Source organism: Neomonachus schauinslandi, chromosome 4, assembly GCF_002201575.2.
Source record: "Neomonachus schauinslandi chromosome 4, ASM220157v2, whole genome shotgun sequence".
Classification (NCBI taxonomy): Eukaryota; Metazoa; Chordata; class Mammalia; order Carnivora; family Phocidae; genus Neomonachus; species Neomonachus schauinslandi.
Genome location: NC_058406.1, coordinates 60,456,724 through 60,475,935, shown reverse-complemented (window position 1 = coordinate 60,475,935; position 19,212 = coordinate 60,456,724). Strand labels below are relative to the sequence as shown.

Here is a 19,212-nt window from a genome sequence, read left to right as displayed (position 1 = left end):
GAGGTTGCTGCCTGTGCTATCCTCTAGGATTCCTGTTTCACACTTAGGTCTTTCATCCATTTGGAATTTATTTTTGTGTATGGTGTAAGAAAGTGGTCCAGTTTCATTGGTCTGCATGTGGCTGTCCAGTTTTCCCAACACCATTTGTTGAAGACACTGTCTTTTTTCCATTGGATATTTTTTCCTGCTTTGCTGAAAATTAGTTGACCATATAGCTGTGTGTCCATTTCTGGGTTCTCTATTTTGTTCCATTGATCTATGAGTCTGTTTTTGTGCCATTATCACACTGTCTTGATGATTACAGCTTTGTAATACAGCTTGAAGTCTGGGATTGTGATGCCTCTAGTTTGGTTTCCTTTTTCAACATTCCTTTGGCTCTTCGGGTTTTTTTTCTGGTTCCATACAAATTTAAGAATTCTTTGTTCTAGCTCTGTGGAAAATGCTGGTGGTATTTTGATAGGGTTTGCATTAAGTGGGTAGAATGCTTTGGGTAGTAGAGACATTTTAACAGAATTTTTTCTTCCAATTCATGAGCTTGGAATGTTTTTCCATTTCTTTGTGTCTTCCTCAATTTCTTTCATCACTGTTTTATAGTTTTCGGAGTACAGATTTTTTCCTCCTTTGTTAAGTTTATTCCTATCTTACGATTTTTAGTGCAATTGTAAATGGGATTGATTCCTTGATTTCTCTTTCTGCTGCTTCATTATTGGTGTATAGGAATGCAACAGACTTCTGGGCATTGATTTTATATCCTGTGGCTTTGCTGAATTCCTGTATCAATTCTAGCAATTTTTTGGTGGAGTCTTTCAGGTTTTCCACATAGAATATCATGTTATTTGCAAAAAGTGAAAGTTTGACTTCTTCCTTGCCAATCTGTATGCCTTTATTTCTTTTTGTTGTCTGGTTGCTGAGGCTAAGACTTCCAGTCCTATGTTGAACAACAGTGGTGAGGGTGGACATCCTTGTCTTCTTCCTGACTGTAGGGGAGAAGTTCTCAGTTTTTCCCCACTGAGGATATTAACTATGGGTCTTTTGTGTATGGCATTTATGATGTTGAGGTATGTTCCCTTTATTCCTACTTTGTTGAGGGTTTTTATCAAGAAAGGATGCTGTATTTTGTCAAAGCTTTTTCTGCATCTATTGAGAGGAACGTATGTTTCTTATCCTTTCTTTTATTAATGTGGTGTATCATATTGATTGATTTGGGGATGTTGAACCACCCCTACAGCCCAGGAATAAATCCCACTTGGTTGTGGTAAATAATCCTTTCAATGTACTGTTGGATTCATTCAGCTAGTATCTTGTTGAGGAATTTTGAATCCTTATTCATCAGGCATATTGGTCTATAATTCTCCTTTTTCAGTGGAGTCTTTTTCTGGTTTTGGAATCAAGGTAATGCTGGCCTCATAGAATGAGTTTAGAAGTTTTCCTTCCATTTCTACTTTTTTTGAACAGTTTCAGAAGTATAGGTATTAATTTTTCTTTAATTGTTTGGTCGAATTCCCCTGGGAAGGCATCCAGCCCTGAACTTTTGTTGGGAAATTTTTGATTACTGATTCAACGTCCTTGGGGTTATGGGTCTGTTCAGATTTTTCTATTTCTTCCTTTTGGTAATTTATGTGTTTCCAGAAATTTATCCATTTCTTCCAGATTACCTAATTTGTTGGCATATGATTGCTCATAATATTCTCTTATAATTGTATTTCTTCAGTGTTGGTTGTGATCTCTCCTCTTTCATTCATGATTTAATTTATTTGGGTCCTTTCCCTACCTCTCTCTCTCTCTGATAAGTCTGGCTAGGGGTTTATCAATTTTGTTAATTCTTTCAAAGAACTAGCTCCTAGTTTTGTTGATGGAGCGCATGTTAAACCACAGATTCCTGAGTGCTACTCCCAGGGATTCTGACTGAAAGGTCTATAGCGGGACCTGAGAGTTGCTTTTCTAACAAAGTCTCAAGTGATGTTGATTTGGAGTCCACACTTTGACACTTTGGATGTGGAGCTTTGGAATTTAAGACAAGAAATTTGGATTTTATTGTAGGTGAAATGGAGGACCACTTTAATTAGCTGAAGGATATGATTTGTTTTACTTTTAAAAAAGATCCTTATTTACAGATTAGAGCTATGATATGTCCTTCTAGGTAGTTGTAAAGATTAAGTGAGATAGTGCATGTGCCTACAATTCTAACATGTAAATATGCCTTTCAGATCTTTTCACTGCTTTCTTGCCTTACTATTTTGCCCCAAGAATTTTAAATGAACTTGGAAACTCTTATGGAACTTCACATAAATTTTCTAAACACCAATATATTCCATTTCTATTGCTGCTGTGGTTAATTACTGCAAACTTAGTGGTGTAAACAACTTTATTATCTTATAGTTTTAGAAGTCAGAAGTCCAACATAGTTCTCAATGGGCTAAAATCTAGATGTTGGCAGGGCTTCATTCCTTTCTAGAGGCTCTGGAGGAACATCTATTTCCTTGCTTTTTCCAGCCTCGAAAGGCCATGGACATTCCTTGGCTATGGCCCCTTTTTATATTTTCAAAGCTATCAGTAGCTGGCTGAATCCTTCTCACTCCATTTCGCTTTGACCTCTGCTTCTGCCTCCCTCTTCCACATTTAAGGACACTTGCTATTACATTGGGCCCACCGGGATAATCCAGGATAATCTTTCTCAAAAAGTCATCTAATTAGCAGCCTTAATTCCCCTTTCCCACGTAAGGCAGATACTCATAAGTTGCTGGAAATTGGACCTGGACATCTTTGGGGGGGCCATCACTCTGCCTACCACCCCCAGTGTGATGTAATTTCAGTGTGCTCTGTTGGCGCATTGGTGCTGGCTCCCATTGAGTGCCTCCCTTTCTTCCCCATTGCTGATGGCCATTTTAGTCTCAGGATAAAAGTAGCACCACCAGCAAAAAGTTCTCTGAAATTAAAATACCCCTTCATCTGTCCTGCTGCTAGATTCATAGGTTCTGAGGCTTGTCTGCTCCTCACTGCATTGTTTGCCCACTCAGTTTAATAGGAACTGTGGTGCTTTTAGTTGTTCATTTACTTAATTTGGTCTTTAAGTGTTTGGGACCAGGAAAAACAAAACAAAACAAAATAAATTTTCTTATTTCTCTTTCTCCTTTGGGAAAAATAAAACAACTTAAACCCCAAGCATTTGCCCAAGCATAACAAAGCTTACTAAAATCACAAAGTCCACCTCCCTGCCTGTCTCAACCTCTCTGTTGGACTGACTGTGGCTGACAGCGGAGCGAGCCTCCTGCTTTCCCTAGTGAAGCAGAAAGCCGCATCTTGAATCCTGAACGTCTGTGTAAGTCAGTGATCACACCCTTGATGTTACCTTTCATTTCAACAGCTCTCTTGGCTCCATTTGTTCTGAGCAGTTTTAATTTCCTGCCAGCACAGTGGCACAATTTGCTGGCATTTTCTTTGGGATGCTTTTCATCAAGAGCCTAATGAGTGCCTGGGTTCTGGCTGATGATAAGCATGAGGCTGCCAGGGAAATGCCAAGAGGCCCCTCAGCTCTGGAAGGCATCTCCGCCTGATTTCCCACCTCCTGCTAACTGTGGGCTGAGGCACACATGTATGGGAAATTCTTCACTGCTATCACTTCTCTGACAAACTACCAAAGTGTATGCAGAGAAACCTGAAAATCACTAGGGCCCAGCTCCCTGATACTTGGTCACAAGGAGTTAAGTAGAAAACTGCCTTGGTGGAACTCACTAAATGGACTTGCTAAGGCAAACTCCTGATAATGGATATACCCAGATAACCAAGACACACTAATGGAACATGTCCAGAGATAATCAAACTTTCACTAATTAAATAAAATGTTTTCCCATATCTAAGAATTTACTATCTACATCCAAGTATTTTACCCAAAACAGGAGGTTGCTATGTTATTAGCCTAATGCAGTTATAATAATGCTTTGCACTTTCAGAGGATTATTGATTGGAGCCCATGGAGTTTTTGCCAGTTTGGAGTGTCTTTCATTTCCTGCATCCCACTCTGCAAGTCTGTCTGTATTACTCAAGTCCCATGCTTTCCCTTTAATTCATCTTCTTCTTCTGTTCCTTTCCTTATACTTGGGGGCGATTCCTCCCAATCTCAAACTTCTTTGCTTTCAACTTTCTGCATATCTTTATTTTATAACCTAGATTGTTTTTTAAGGCTACAAGTCCATCTGAAGGGCTGTTACAAAGACAGTTTAGTATGTATATCATGGTCATGTATACAACAGAGGGTTAGTAATTATTCAAGAAGGAAAAGGACACATTTTACTATATCCCTATAAACGGTATCTCTCCAACCCCACCATTTTGTCTTAGGAACAATGAATGCTGTTTACTGCTATAAAAAATTATTTTAATAACATAGAAGAAAACTTGCTATGAAAATTATTTTAAGTACTAGGTCTAAAGATTAATGGTAAATAACACTGGCACTAAGATCTTCTCCCTGACGTTGTGACTCTGAGGCCCTCTGGGTCTAAGGTAGAGAATATAGGGATTAGGTCTTGATTAGGTAAGCCAAGGACTTCCTATTGACCTCACATGTTCAAAATGCCTAGGTGATCAAAGGAGCAGTTTCAGCCTTTCTTTGTCATACCCAAAGGAGGAAACTTTCACAGCAATGATACAGATGAGACTTTATGCTCAATATTTTGCTATCTCCCCTTCGCATCATGTTAAAAACTCATCTCAGGTAGGAAAAACTCATTTTCCACAAGCACTGAAAAGTGGGATCAAGGATGGCTCCTGATGTTTGTTCTTGCTCCTGCCAATCCTGGCCCATACACTATCATTTAAATAAGAGGCAAGAAAAATTCAAGACTTGCTATATCGTCTCATCACTTAAATCTGAAAGATACTTTCACAAGAAAGGGTACACACATCCCTCTTCCCCCATATTCTTGTCCATTAATCCCCAAATCACCAGGCCCAAACAAGAATGTCACCAGTCCTTCTTCACCTTGAGATAAGAACCTACAATCATGAATGCTTTTGCCAAAAGAACTCTATACAAACTAAGTTATTAAGCATTCTTCTTTCCTTTTTTTCTCTCCTTCCCATTTGGCTTTCTTTTCCCTTCTACAAATATATATTGAGCACCCATCTTGGCTAACTGTTTCTTGGCTAGCTCAAGAAACATCTTCCCAGGGAAGCCCTCCATGACTTCTTGATTTTAAATAGTATCCTTTAACTTTTTACTCAGTGTTGTGTTTCCTTTTTATTTTATTCATAGGACTTATTTTCTGATAGTTTCTATTTGTTTTCTTGCTCATGACCTATTTCTTCTGCTAGAAATACAAACTTCCATAGAACAGGGTCTAACTCACTGTTTTACCTCAGTTCCTAGCACAGTGTCTATCACATATTAGGTTTGTAATAAATTTTTTGGAATGAATGACTGGAACCAGGTATGAGAGATATAATATTGAAATACAAATTTCCTTAATCTTGTAATGAATGCTTTCTAGAATAAAAGAAAAAAATAATGATACAAATGCTCAAATTTTATTTAGCCAAGTTCTAGGAAGGAAAAGGTGGGGGATGCTGTGAGCGAGCATAACAGTTGCTATTTTACAGTAGGCTAGAAGGGTCAGGAAAGAGATCTTTAAGGAACTGTCTTTTAAGCTGAACTTGAAAGATGAATATGAGTTGATTGTAAGTCCAAAGACAATGCACGAAGTAACCGCTTGAGCTAAAGCCGACCCAAATATGAGTTGATTAAGCAAAAAGAAGGCATAAGAGCCAGAGGGAAATATTTCATAGTTCCAATGCATAGAAAGAGGAGTTTTATTTAGAGCATTCTTTAAAATCATCTGCCTATTAAAATTTAAGTATTAGAACTGTGCTGTTAATTAGAAACCCACAATATTTAAAGAAATATCTACAGAGACAACAGAATAGTAGTGAGTGGTATTCTTGAGAACATCTACTATATTGTGACAAACTAGATGCCATTTAGTGAGACATGAAATTGAACGTTATGACTGAGATATCTGCTCATTCTTTAATTCACTTCAACAAACACATATTGAACACCTACTAGGAATCAGTCACTGAATTAGCTTTTTGGAAGACAAAAAAATAATAGCTCAAATGTTTGTTCTCAAAAAGTTTATAATCTGGTAAGGGGCAGAGTGTTTCAATATGCAGTGGTAAATACAGAGATAGAGATGCACATATGGTGTAATAAAACATAAGAAAGGACATGTATGCTAGCCTGGAACATCAGGGAAGACTTTCAGGAAGAGAGGATCTGTAAACTGAGTTTTGAAAGCTAAGTAGCAATCAGAAATTGAGAGTGGAGTGGGTTAGGGAGAATGGGAGGTGTAGAGATAGAGAGGACTGTATGAGGCAAGGCTTGGAAACATGGAATAACATGATATACATGGGGAAGAATGAGTATCTTTGTATTACTATCATGTGGATAGATACTGTCTCACAGGGTAATTGTGCACATATGATAAGTTAATGCATATGAAGTATTTAGAATATGCCTGGTACCGAGTGAACCCCCACTGAATGTTAGTGATGTAGTGGATGTAATGATGATTGCAGCATGTGGGGTCATTCACATGACAGGAATGACTGGATATGAGGTCTGAGAGGTAGGAAGGGCACAGGGCATGGGCACAGGGTATGCCATGATGACACACTGGAACTTTTTAAATAGGTAATTGTATACCAGTGAAAGATGTTAAGCTGGGGAATGCTATGAATTCCTATTTATACCTTGAATACTTCTTCAAAACCACAGCTAGAAAATGGAATCAAAGAAGCTAAAGACAAAAAAAAAAAAGAAAGAAAGAGTAGTTATGAAGCTATTAAAATGGATCAGGAGAAAGATAAGGTTATGAACTGAAACAGTGACAGTAAAAATGAAAAAAAAAAAAAGGATGGATTAAATGTACCTGTGAGGTAAAATCATGAGAACTTTTGATTGAATGGATATGGGGAAAGAGAGATTGAGGGAGAAAAAGTCACCAAGCATCAATCCAGATCTCTGACTTCAGTGACTAAGTGGATGGTAATGCCATTAAATGATTGAATGAATAAGAGATATGGTAGGAGAAACTGATGAGGACAAAAAAGATATTAAATTCAGTTTTGGTCTTGTTGAGTTTTACATACTCCTCAGATATCCAAATAAAAAGATCCAGCATGTCAGGTGGTGTGGTGATTTGAGAACATGGTCACAAATTCCGACACTTGTCCATGACTGAGGGGGACAATGCTGCTATAGTAAAGAGGCTTGCAAATTTGTGCTAAGTTTAAAAATATTGTTTTACATATTTGCATGCTACTATACAAATTAGAAAATGGTTTTAAATTACTTTTGAAATATTTTGATTAGTGATTTTCAAAACCTCCTTAATCTTGCTTCAGTCTGGAGGTTTTAAAATAAATGGTATTACTTGTTTCATAAATAAGAAATATAAATACAACAAAATGACACATTTTTTGTTTTGTTTTAAAGATTATTTATTTGAGAGAGAGAGAGAGAGAACGAGCAGGGGAAGGGGCAAAGGAGCTCCCAATGAGCGTGGAGCCTGACATAAGGCTTGATCTCATGGCCCATGAGATCAGAACCTGAGCCAAAACCAAGAGTTGGATGCTTAACTGACTGAGCCCAGGCACCCCCATAACAACACATGGTTTTATATATTCCAGGTTTGTCTGGTGGTGTTTGGCAGGGATATAAATTCTTCATTAGAGAGTTTATAGAGGATGCCCATCATTCTAATATGTCAATATGTCACATTTCTTATTCTACACTAAAACATGTAAATTAGGAAAGACTAAAATTTGGGACTTATGTGAAGCTTGACTGAAACTTTGCCATGCAGCTAATAATAATGGATACCATTATTTTTACTGAGAATCTGTTATGTTCCAGACATTTAGATCTTATCCCAAACCTTCAGCAGAATTCTATAAAGTGGTTATTAATTTACTCATTTTAAATCTGAAGATTAAGGCTTAGAGAGGTTAAATAACTTGCCAAAAGTCAGTATATAATAAGGATGGAAACTGAACTAAGATCTGATTCTCAAGTGAGGCGATAAGAGCGCAAACTCTGCAATAAGACAGAACTCTGTTTGGTACCAGCTCTCCACTTAAGAGCTGTGTGGTTTGGGCAAGTGTGACTTGGCAGATTGAAGTCTCAAACTTTTAATCTGTAATAGAAAGGTAATACCGATTTAAAGGGTTAGCTTGATTATTTAATTATATATACATATATATGCATGTGTAATAGGCATGTAATGAATGTAAGTTCTCTTCTACTATCCATTTTAATGTATGTGGCTTTTGTTTTTTTTAGTTTCAAATTTTTATTTAAATTCTAGTTAGTTAACATACAATGCAATATTGGTTTTAGGAGTAGAATTCAGTGTGTGTGGCTTTTTACATAGTTATTAAGTTTCAAAAATATTTTACTGTGTGTAAATGTGTTACTCCCCTATAAAAATGAAAGTTCTGATCATTCTAATGAGAGTTCATGCCATTCTATTTATTTTTTAAAAGAGAAACTAAACATGTAGAATGTAACCAGTACACACAAAATTGCACATGGATTTTGAAATACCATCTAAATCTTTCATTTATTCCTTCTTCTACCCCAGATCTAATTCACTCTAGCACACTAAACTAAGATTCACTAAACTAAGTAACTAAACTCCCAATAGGTAAGAATTCAATATAGAAGAAGTTTGGGAATTTACAATCCATTCATGAAGATTTATCAAAAAATTTAACGAATCCACCTCTTCTTCCTTCAACTCCTCCCCCACTCTTATCTTTTAGTTATTTTTTACTGGTTGAAAACTGCAGAAACTCACAACTGTAAGACTTTATTACTTTTAGAGAATACACTATAGTACGTTTACTATAAATAATTCACACCATACTACACTTGTCAAAAGGAATGAACAAAGTATATATCATGGTACAGGAGCCTTGATTTTTATTGTTTTTGCTCACTTACTCACTAATTCTCCAACTGCAGCTCCCTGTCACTGTGAATTACAGTCGTTCTGATGTATACAAATATTGTATTCTGCATAATTAGATATCAGTATAGGAGCCTCTGTAAATTACTTTAACTGGTGTCAGTACTGAAGCAAATAAGAAGTTTTTAGTTCTGTTTCTAGTTTGGGTTATTTTCTGACCCTAAACAGCCTGACATAAAGAAGTGCTTTTCTTTGTGAAAGGCAGCCTTTTCAAATCTAACTGCCAGACACACTATTGAGCTATGTGTTCAATTCTAATTGGCTGAGATCTTTTCAATTCGGCAGTTTCATCTTTAATGCAATGGACGTAAGATTATATGTAGGTCTTTTCAGTGGGTTTTCCATACTGGTGATTAGGGCAGAGGATTTGAACATAAGCAGGCTGCTGGCTATTTCTTCTGGCCAATTTAAATTGATTCATACAAGTCCTTCATACGCCAGGGAAAGGGCAGAACAAATCCAAGTGAGTGAGACAGCTATCACTACTCTCAGATGGAATAGTAGAAAACAAGGCAGCGGGGAGGGCGGGGGGTAGCCAACTAGAGGAGGGGAAACACTCTAAATACTGTAAAATTAGAGCTCTGAGTAGTCTTGCAGGGAAATATTGAAACTTAACCTGTAGGTTTCTGTGTAGTATCAAGGTCACAAGGAAAATTATTTCCAAGATTGATTTTGATATCTTTAGGTTAAAAGGGCTATGTAAATGGAAACTGTTCTTCATATCTGATCCTGCAGGGAGCCATGGTGAGTAAACTCTTTTCTGAGTTTCCAAAAGGAAGTTGATAACTCTTACAAAACTCTAAAGCACCCCTGAACTGAATGTGCTATATCAGAATAGCAGAGGGTAAGCTAAAAACTTTGTGTCAGGTGAAAAATTTGTCTTAGAAGAACAGAGACGGGTGCTATTGAGAAAAACTCCCAGTTTTCTATTAAGAGGGTAAACAAAAAAAGCAAGCAAACAAGCAAGCAAGCAAGCAAGCAAGCAAGCAAGAAAGCTGGTAGACTAGGATGAGCTATTTAAATTTGGGACATCCAAAAGTAGTCCTTTTTAAACAGACAGACCCTGGCTATGAAGCTTCCTTCTGGTTTATCTCTCCAAGGAGAGAACAAGGTATGGGGTAAACCATGATGGGACCATTTCTACAACATCTCTATCCTATAAAGAAGGAACTTCAAATGAAGTGTTTCCTCAACTCCATCTCCAAGTTGCTCAGGAAAATGCTTAGTATGCCACATCAGTTAATTTGGGGATTCCCTCTCTGAGGGAGAAAGGAAAGCATTTCTTTATTCAAAGAAAACAGGGACAGTGCACTGTTGACAATATTTTAACGAGGCCATTTCAATCTCCCCTGAACACAGGAAAACAATGCAACATTTTTCTAGCAAGAGAAAATAGCAACAATTTCATTTTATTGGTTTTGACTTGTTCTGCTCTAGAACATATGCAAAGCATCCATCTGTCTCTTGAGTACTAACATTCAATTTGTTAAAATTCATAGTAATAATGAAATACAACACTGATGCCTAGCACATTAGTTGAACAAATAAGGGTGACAAGTATGGCAGATGTTGCAGAGACCAGTGGGTAAATCCCCTGAGCTAAAAGATTTTTGTTGTTGTCATTTGATAGGAAATCTTAGGAACTTACACAATGATTCATTGTTTCTTAAAGTGTGGAATTCCACAAAAATAAAACTAAAGCCAGTTTTAAACTATCACTCTCAGTCAACTAAAAACAAACAAAGCCAACCCCTGTGAAGAGCAGCTATATCTGAGCTGTCTTCCGGAAGACTAATGCTTTGTAAACAATCTTCTCTGAGACTCAAGTTTCTTGAGAGACACTATCTGAGAATCACTTGAATAAATGCAATTTGATGAGTAAGTAGAACTTAGTAAGCCCTCCTGAGGCTTCAGAATATGTAAGATTCTTCGACTGATACTCAAATACAGGACTACCTGGAATTTATTTTATACAGATTGGAAGGTCCTTATACCTAACAGAAATGCATCCAGATATTCATCAAAAGTCATGTACGTTAATGTTAATAGCAAAAGTATTCTTAATAGCCCCCAGGTGAAAATTATCCAAATGCCCCTAAACAGTAGAATGAATAGTGATATAATAACAAAACATTATACTACACAAGAATGAACAATATACAACTACCTGAAATAATATGAGTGAATCTCACAAATTGTTGGTCAAAAGAAGCCAGACTCAAAAATGTATAGACCATAACATTCCACTTGTATAAAGTACAGAGAGAGGCAAAGCTAATTTGTACTCCAAGAAGGCAGTGGTACCCTCTCTGGGGTATGACTGGAAGAGAATGTAAGTGGGGCTTTCGGGTGCTGGCCATATTCAATTTCTTCATCTGAACTGGATGTTGGATGTGAGTTCAGTTTGTGACAATTCATCGAGCTATAATGTGCAAACGTGTGTGCAAGCACATGTGTATTTACACAATACTCAAAGAAAAGCATAAAACATAATAGGGCTACATCTAACTCATTCCTTACTTTACCATGTCTGTTCATGTGTCTCTACTAAAGTAAGTCCTATAATCATTTATTCACTAACAGTCTTCAGATCTATATTTTTCTTTCTCTCTATGTGTTTACAACTCCCCATTTCTAGCTATCAAATTCCATCTCTTTTTTAATTGATAGAATTTCATGTCCCACTTCAGGCAGAAAACCTTTTAGATCAAATTGGTAGCCTAAGAAATCTTCCACACTTTTTTAGCATGGACATCTAAGATTCTAGCATTTAAACAGAACACTTCTTTATGTACTTTAAACATCCTAATAAGAGAGCAAAAGACAGGCAGCAGAGTTTGATATATTTTACAGTATTTAGTTGTAACCCTCTGATTTCAATGACAATGTATACTATTCCATTTCACCTGAAAATTTAAACTCCATAGGAGCTTATGCGTATATGTAGAGCTCACTGGTGAGGTACACTATATCTTAAAACAATGATGAAGGTTCTATTTCACCTTTGATTATTCCTAGTTTCCTCTCCTTTAAAATGTAGAGCTCATTATTGATCATCTTTATTTCTGAACTACTACTATTACCACTGTTATCAGTACTGAACTACCAATTATTAGTACTTACTATGTGCCAGCCAGTGTTGTAATCAATGTGCATATATTATCTCATTTAATCTTTACAATTTTGTAAGTAGGAGTTGTGATTATTCTCATTCTTTCAGAAGAAACTGAAATTCAGTAAGGATAGATGATCAAAGATCAAAGAACACAGCTTGATTTAAACCCAGGTGTTCTCATATCAAAGCACAAAGTTTCATCACTTTGAGCTCAAGTAAGTTTACACATATGCACTAATCATTGGTTCCCTTACTTTTTCTAGTTCAGGCATTGTTAGCAAGGTTAGATGTAACAGATATTTTCCTTTCTTTGTATTTATTTCATTAAAATAATTTGAATCCACGTAAAAATTCCCTTATATAAGAGATAAAGTCTAGCTCTATGTCTACTCTAAGAAAGTAACTATTATTACATATTACAATTTTGTTTCTCTAATACCTAGGACTGTTATAGCTCATTCTCTTTTCAAAGTGCCAGTATCAAGAATGCGTTTAGGTCATCTGCAGCCCCGGAGTTGCCTTCCCTAGTGATGGTCTATTGGACTCTTTGATCAAGTTCCCAAAGACTCAAATATAATCTACAGAGGAAATGGGGGTGTACAAGTCATACAAGTAAAAGAATTATTGATGCATTGACATAATCTATGCACACAGTTCAATGCATCACTATAGAGAGGCAATGATGAAAAATATACCTTTTTCATAAGCCCACATCAAACATGTCTGCTCATCTTTTTCACCACTAGACCTGCTGGGATCACAAGCTACCAGATTCATATCAGCTCCATTATCCAGTAAGAATTGAACTAGGCGAATGTGACCATGGTAGCAAGCAGAGTGCAATCCTATAATAGAATGAAAGTATGAAAGGAGAAAAGAGGAAAACTGAACCCCAATTTTCGAGACAGTTATCATCATATCATAGCATTGTTGCCAGAGATACAAAGCAAAGATAGATTTCTTTGATAAAGAATTAATTCTATTATTGAGCAAACACAACATACTTTAAACAAAAGATGTATCCTATTCTAGTTGAACTTCTAGATAGATTGCCTTATGTTTAGCTCAATTTTCAGTATTTCTACATGCACTGAAATTACCAAGAACAAATGTTGGCATCTTTGTACAAGAACGAAGACCCCAAACAAGTGTTTTTCTTGAGCAGCAAACCAAGGACAGGGCAGTGTTATCAGTCTGTACCTGGTATGGGCCATAATATGCGTCAACTATAGGTAATTTACCACAACAATGAAACTGACCAAAAGTCAGTCTGCTTTTTATTGTCACCATACACCATCAATTCTAAATGATGTCATTGATAAAACATCCCTCCTCATTAGGGTTGACCACTCCCTCTTTTCCCTTCCCTCTGAGCACACCAATGTTCTTGAGCATTGATATGCATCAAAAACTGGTGATGTTTCACCAAAGTCTTACCTGTGTGCCCATCCCTTCCTTGGTGGTTGATGCTTATGACATTTTGATCAAGGAGGAATTTAACCAGGTCAATACTCTTACCATAGGTACAAGCACTGCAAAAATACAACAAAAGGAAAAGACTTCTGTTATGAGTTGAATTGTGTGCCCCACAAATTAATATGTTGAAGCCCTCTTATAACTTCACAATATGACTATATTTAAAGGGGTACAATTTAAAGAGGTATTTAAATTAAACTGGAATCATTAGGATGGGCCTTATTCCAGTATGACTACTATTCTTATAAGAATAGTAGATTAGTACACAGATGACACAGACAGAGGGACAATCATGTGAAGACACAAGGAAAATGTGGCTATTTACAAGCCCAGGAGAGAGGCCTCAGAAGAAACCAAATCTGCTGACATCAAGATCTTGGACTTCCAGTCTCCAGAACTGTGAGAAAACAAATTTCTGGTGTTCAAGCCACCCAGTCTGTTGTATTTTGTTATGGCAACCCTAAAAAGTACAGCTCTGATTCATACAGGCTATTCCAGTTGCTAGTTTGTATATGAGAGCACTAAAAAGACAAAGAAGGGAGAAGGAGGAAATGAGAGAGGAGAAGGAAGTGATAAAAAACAAGCACATATAGCAATATAATCCTGAAATTCCCAAATCTGGGCTTTCAAGATAAGAAGTTGTATAAAATTTCTAGTATCTTATTATTAAATATTTCCCATGATATTCTTTTTCATAAAAGGAGGAAAAATATTGCAAGACTTTCATGCATTTTTAGCTACAAGACCTAGGCATTCTGCAGGACAATTGAATGCGGGAAACCAGAAGTGTCCTGAGAGACTTAGGTGACAACCTGGACTTGTGATTGGCATCTGAAGTGGCAGGGGGCAGTCCTGTGGGACTGAGCCCTTAGCCTGTGGGATCTAACATTAACTCCAAGTAGATGGTATCAGAATTGAATTGAATTGTAGGACACATACTTGGTGTCTGCAGAAAATTGGAGAATTGTTTGGTGTGGGAAAAACTCACACATGATTGGTGTCATATATTTCAGAAGTGAAGTATTGGATTTTGTAGAACAGTACAGAAAAACAGCATGTTTTTCTTTCCAAACTTGGTTCATTGGGTCTTAATATTTCCATTTCCTGGGATGACCTTGCCAATTCTTTTTCTTTAATGAAATGTCATTATTTTCCTTAAAGAAATATTATTCATCTAGCTGAACTGTTGTTCCATCGATGAAGTCTCATGGACCAAAGGCTGAGTTCACTGCTATCTCTACTCTTTCTTTGTCATTTCAGACTTATGGCACTTATCATATTGTGTTATGATAATGGATACATCTCTGATTACCTTGATACCTTACAACAGAGTTCCTATAAGGAGGGAAGGGATGGTGTCATCTTAACGTTCCTACCACTGCCAACACAAGGCAAGTCCTTAATAAGTCATTCTTGAATAATTGAGTGAGTAGAAAGCTACCACTTAGTGCAAAAGATCATATCACCATTAATTATTTGCATTGTAAGTAGGACCCATAACACTACACTCTTAATGTTCCATTGTCTGAACTGCCTCATTGATTCTTTTCAAAGCAACCATTTACAGGAATTGATGAGTTCTGAATATATATATGCATGGGTGTATATATGTGTGTATATATGTGTACGTGTATATATACATATGAAAACAATAACAGAAATGTATTGAATGCTTTCTATTGAGTGCAAGGCACTGTGACTTTTACATAGAAAAATTTCAGAACCAGAGTAAACTCATGTAAAAGGAGAGTTTCTTTTATAAATATGTGCTTAAAATGAATAGAATAAAAATATTAATATGTTATTCCTAGTAGCCACAGGCTTATACAAAATAAAATGATTGGATACATACTTTTAACTCACTTCACTAAACTTGTCATATAGACTCTTCTGAAGGTGACAATCATCCTTTGATTATAGTTGGTTCCAATTAATGTGCACAGAGTAGCAAAATGATTTGAAAACTAGCCTGAGGTGTCAGCCTTAACAAGCATGACCTAATGGGGAAAGAGGACACCAGTAACCATATATATCAGTTCTGCCAATTTTCCTTTTGGGGAGAAATTCCACTGACCCATTTTGACTGAAAGCATGATCTAAAGAGTTTTTGCATCTATTCTGTTACAGAGCATGTAGAACACAGACAAAATATTTTGGCACTAGAACATGAAGATATTGGGCGCCTGGGTGGTTCAGTTGGTTAAGCGACTGCCTTCGGCTCAGGTCATGATCCTGGAGTCCCGGGATCGAGTCCCATATCAGGCTCCTTGCTCAGCAGGGGGTCTGCTTCTCCCTCTGACCCTCCCCCCTCTCATGTGCTCTCTGTCTCTCTCATTCTCTCTGTCTCAAATAAATAAATAAAATCTTAAAAAAAAAATTAAAAAAAAAAAGAACATGAAGATATATAAAAAGCACAGAATTTGGAATCAGGCAGGTATTTAATACATGATTGCTTAGTCATAAGACTCTTTGGCAAGTTATTTAGCTTCTCTGAGCCTCAGTTTTCTCATCTGTAAAAGAGAATAATAAACCCCACTTCATAAAATGGTTATAAGGATAAATGAGATGATGGATGCAAATCATCTGGCATATATTCACTACTCCATAAATGGTAGCTTTCTTCAACTCCTTTTTGGCTGATCTTTTTTTCTGATAAGAAAAATCTGAGCATCCAAGCAATATTGGACAGACTGATGCCTTATCAGGAAGCACAAGCTTAATATTAATTCAATATAAAGAAAAAGTCTTCTCATTTCTATTAGTCACTAGTGCAATACAAACACTATGTAAATAACATATTAGTCTCAAATACATTTTTTAGAAGTTGCAAGTTAGCCAAGAAATCTATAATGTGTAGGTAAATGATCTTATATTCAAGGTTTACTAAATTCAAAGTACTATGTTTTTATTTTTATAGCAAAATAGTAACTCATTTGTTAAAAATGAGGGTTTCAAATTTTATAAAACATCTCTCTATCTTTTGGGTATTTTAGGGAGCTATCGCTCTGAATTTTTAGCAACCTTTTCCCTCCTTTTCTAGAGCACACTGTAAAGGACTCTCATGTATTCCTGGAAAGGAGTTAATGCCTTCTTAGGTATCTCAGTGGCCACCCTGACTAGGCTTTTACAGGCTGACAGATGGATGTCTTAGATAGGTAGGTACATTTGCACATAAGGTTTAAGTGGTAAGGAAAAAAGTGTCACATTTGATGCTGATGAATTCTGGTAATGAGATTCTTGTCGGAGGAGGATTATGGGCACTGCCCCTTTTGGCAGCTTTCTGCAGAGTGAAGTGGAATAGAAGCAATATGCTTACAGATGTTGATATGCCTGTTGCCTTGGCAACATCAGTCCCTGTCTTTGCGGCTGCTGCCAGGAAAGCAGCATCTGGCTCTGGCCCCATCTGTTGTACTGGCTGAAGCATCTGCCTCTACCTTTTCTTCTGTGCATCTAGCTTGGGCTCCTTGTCCTCTGCCCACCCTCTGCTCTTGCTCTCTGATTGCAACATCTGCCACTATCCGTTCTTGCTTTATGTATACAACTTCAGGTGCTGAAGAGTATCAGCTACCCTTAGTGGCTATTGAACCTAAACATTCTTTTACCTGTGAAAAGCTGTTTCACTGAAGATGTTTTCTTTAGTCAGGCTTTCAGTTCCTGATATTTGAATGATTTCCTTGGCGACATCAAATTTGCCATTATAGCATGCCCTAGAGTTAAAGAAAATACTTTGGTAATAGTAAGAAGGTACATGTGGTTTACCTGGAGGACACATGGAACTATACATGTTACTCACAGGTGTAAAGGGGTATCTCCATAGATATTAACAACATGCGGCTGAACTTCACTATCATTCTGGAGCAGGTACTTCACTATATCATGGTGTCCAAAGCGAGAACAGAAATGGAGTGGGACATGGTCTTCATTGTCCTGAGCATTCACTGTCACCAATAAGAAAGGAAAAGTATGTTATCTGGAATCTTTTGTGTCTCAGCCTTCTCATGTGTAGTGTCAGGAACTTTTCTAAGTGCCTGAGAGACTCTTGGAAATTTCCAATTAATGATAATAATAAAGGAAATTAAGTGCAACCAATTTAAAAAGTTATAATTCTGTTCTATTGTCCATTACCACATTAAACAGGCTTTCTTCTAGCGTCTATAAATTCTATGGAATGCATCTAATCAAATCTACCTTGCACAATGGAATAGTTTAGGAAACTCATAAGCATCCAAAAGATCCTCATGGCCTTATTTCCACAAGTATCTCCTTCTAAATTGATTTTTTTCCTCTGTAAGATGTTAAAAATTACAGATCCTGGCTAAAGCATCATTCCCAGAGATTTTGGTTCAATAGGTTAGGGTGGGGTCTAGCACTGTGTATGTTTACAACACTATTTAGGAGGTTCTGATGTACCCTTAACTGAGAATTATCATACTACAGTATACACAACATGGCGTAATAAAAAGATAAGCTTTAGAGTGAGGCAGACCTCATTAATTATATTTCCTTAGGCAGTTATTTAACATCCAGTTGTTCACTCAATAGTGGGCATCTGTCCTCTCTTTGGCTCAGCCAGCCTCATAACCCCTTTGGCCATTTGGGGAATTCCCTATACTGAGAGTCCTGACTAGAGGCTAAGACCATGTTTAATCATAGGAGCTGAAAAAAATGCTCTCCAAGCCTCCTTTGCAGTGAGGGCACAGGATTAGCAGAGAGTGGCCATATGTCCTGGTTTAGGCTTTACCCTAGCATAATTTTTAATAGGGACCCTTTCACTCTCAACAGCGCCCTATGGGTTCCTCCAATCAACACATTATGTCAGACTCTGACATCAGAGCTGATGACACAAAAAAGCAGAACCTAATCTATCTTGGCAGTGTAGCAATAATAGAGTAGCTCCATCCAATTTCCAGTGGTAATGATTCCAGTCACAGACTCAATGCCCTACATGTTTGGTGCCAGAAGCACAAAGGTTGGCATGTGTACCTAGCAGCAGCAATGTGTCTCCAAATGACTACTTTTGGGCTGTGATTGTGGACATTGTTCCTCACTGTGAGAATTCCAAACCTGGCTTTCCATCCTGTCCTGGGGAATATTCTGTGCTCTAACTGATATCCTTTAATATATTCCTTTTCTGTTTAAATTAGCAAGAGTGAGTTTCCAATGCTTGCAGATAAGAACACCCAATTGATACATACTCATTCCTCAACAAGTATAAAACGATCACTGTGTGCCAAGCACTTTGCTCAGTGTTGGAGATACTGATTTATTATTAATAATGATGGATATAATAACAGTACTGTTGTAGGGATGCTGAAAAGATTAAAGGAGATCATGACCAGAAAGTATCTAGCATGATGCTTGCCACAATATTTGACATTTAATGAAAGTGTCTATTCTCCTTTTTCACTAATTTCCCTCCTAGAAATCTGCTAAGTGCTAAGGCCAATATGCTATCAATGTATAGAATCTATATCCTCAAATAACCTGCAATCTAGTTGAATATTCAATCATTTCAGGGCAAAAGTAATAATAACTGAACACCAAGCTGCTAAATTCTGGATCTGCTTTAGCGCAATTTTTAAAACTAAAATA

General features: G+C 37.0%; 1 protein-coding gene across 1 annotated transcript in view; it reads right to left on the bottom strand.

The window, feature by feature from the left end:
• Positions 1-19,212, bottom strand: part of LOC110570142 (serine/threonine-protein kinase TNNI3K) — a 302,970-nt gene that overhangs the window by 162,667 nt on the left and 121,091 nt on the right. The window contains exons 8-11 of the mRNA XM_021678116.1: positions 17,414-17,558; positions 17,223-17,327; positions 13,582-13,676; positions 12,840-12,989 (exon numbers count right to left, since the gene is read on the bottom strand). Coding sequence (XP_021533791.1) covers positions 12,840-12,989; positions 13,582-13,676; positions 17,223-17,327; positions 17,414-17,558 — 495 coding nt within the window. The remainder of the gene's footprint in view (positions 1-12,839; positions 12,990-13,581; positions 13,677-17,222; positions 17,328-17,413; positions 17,559-19,212) is intronic.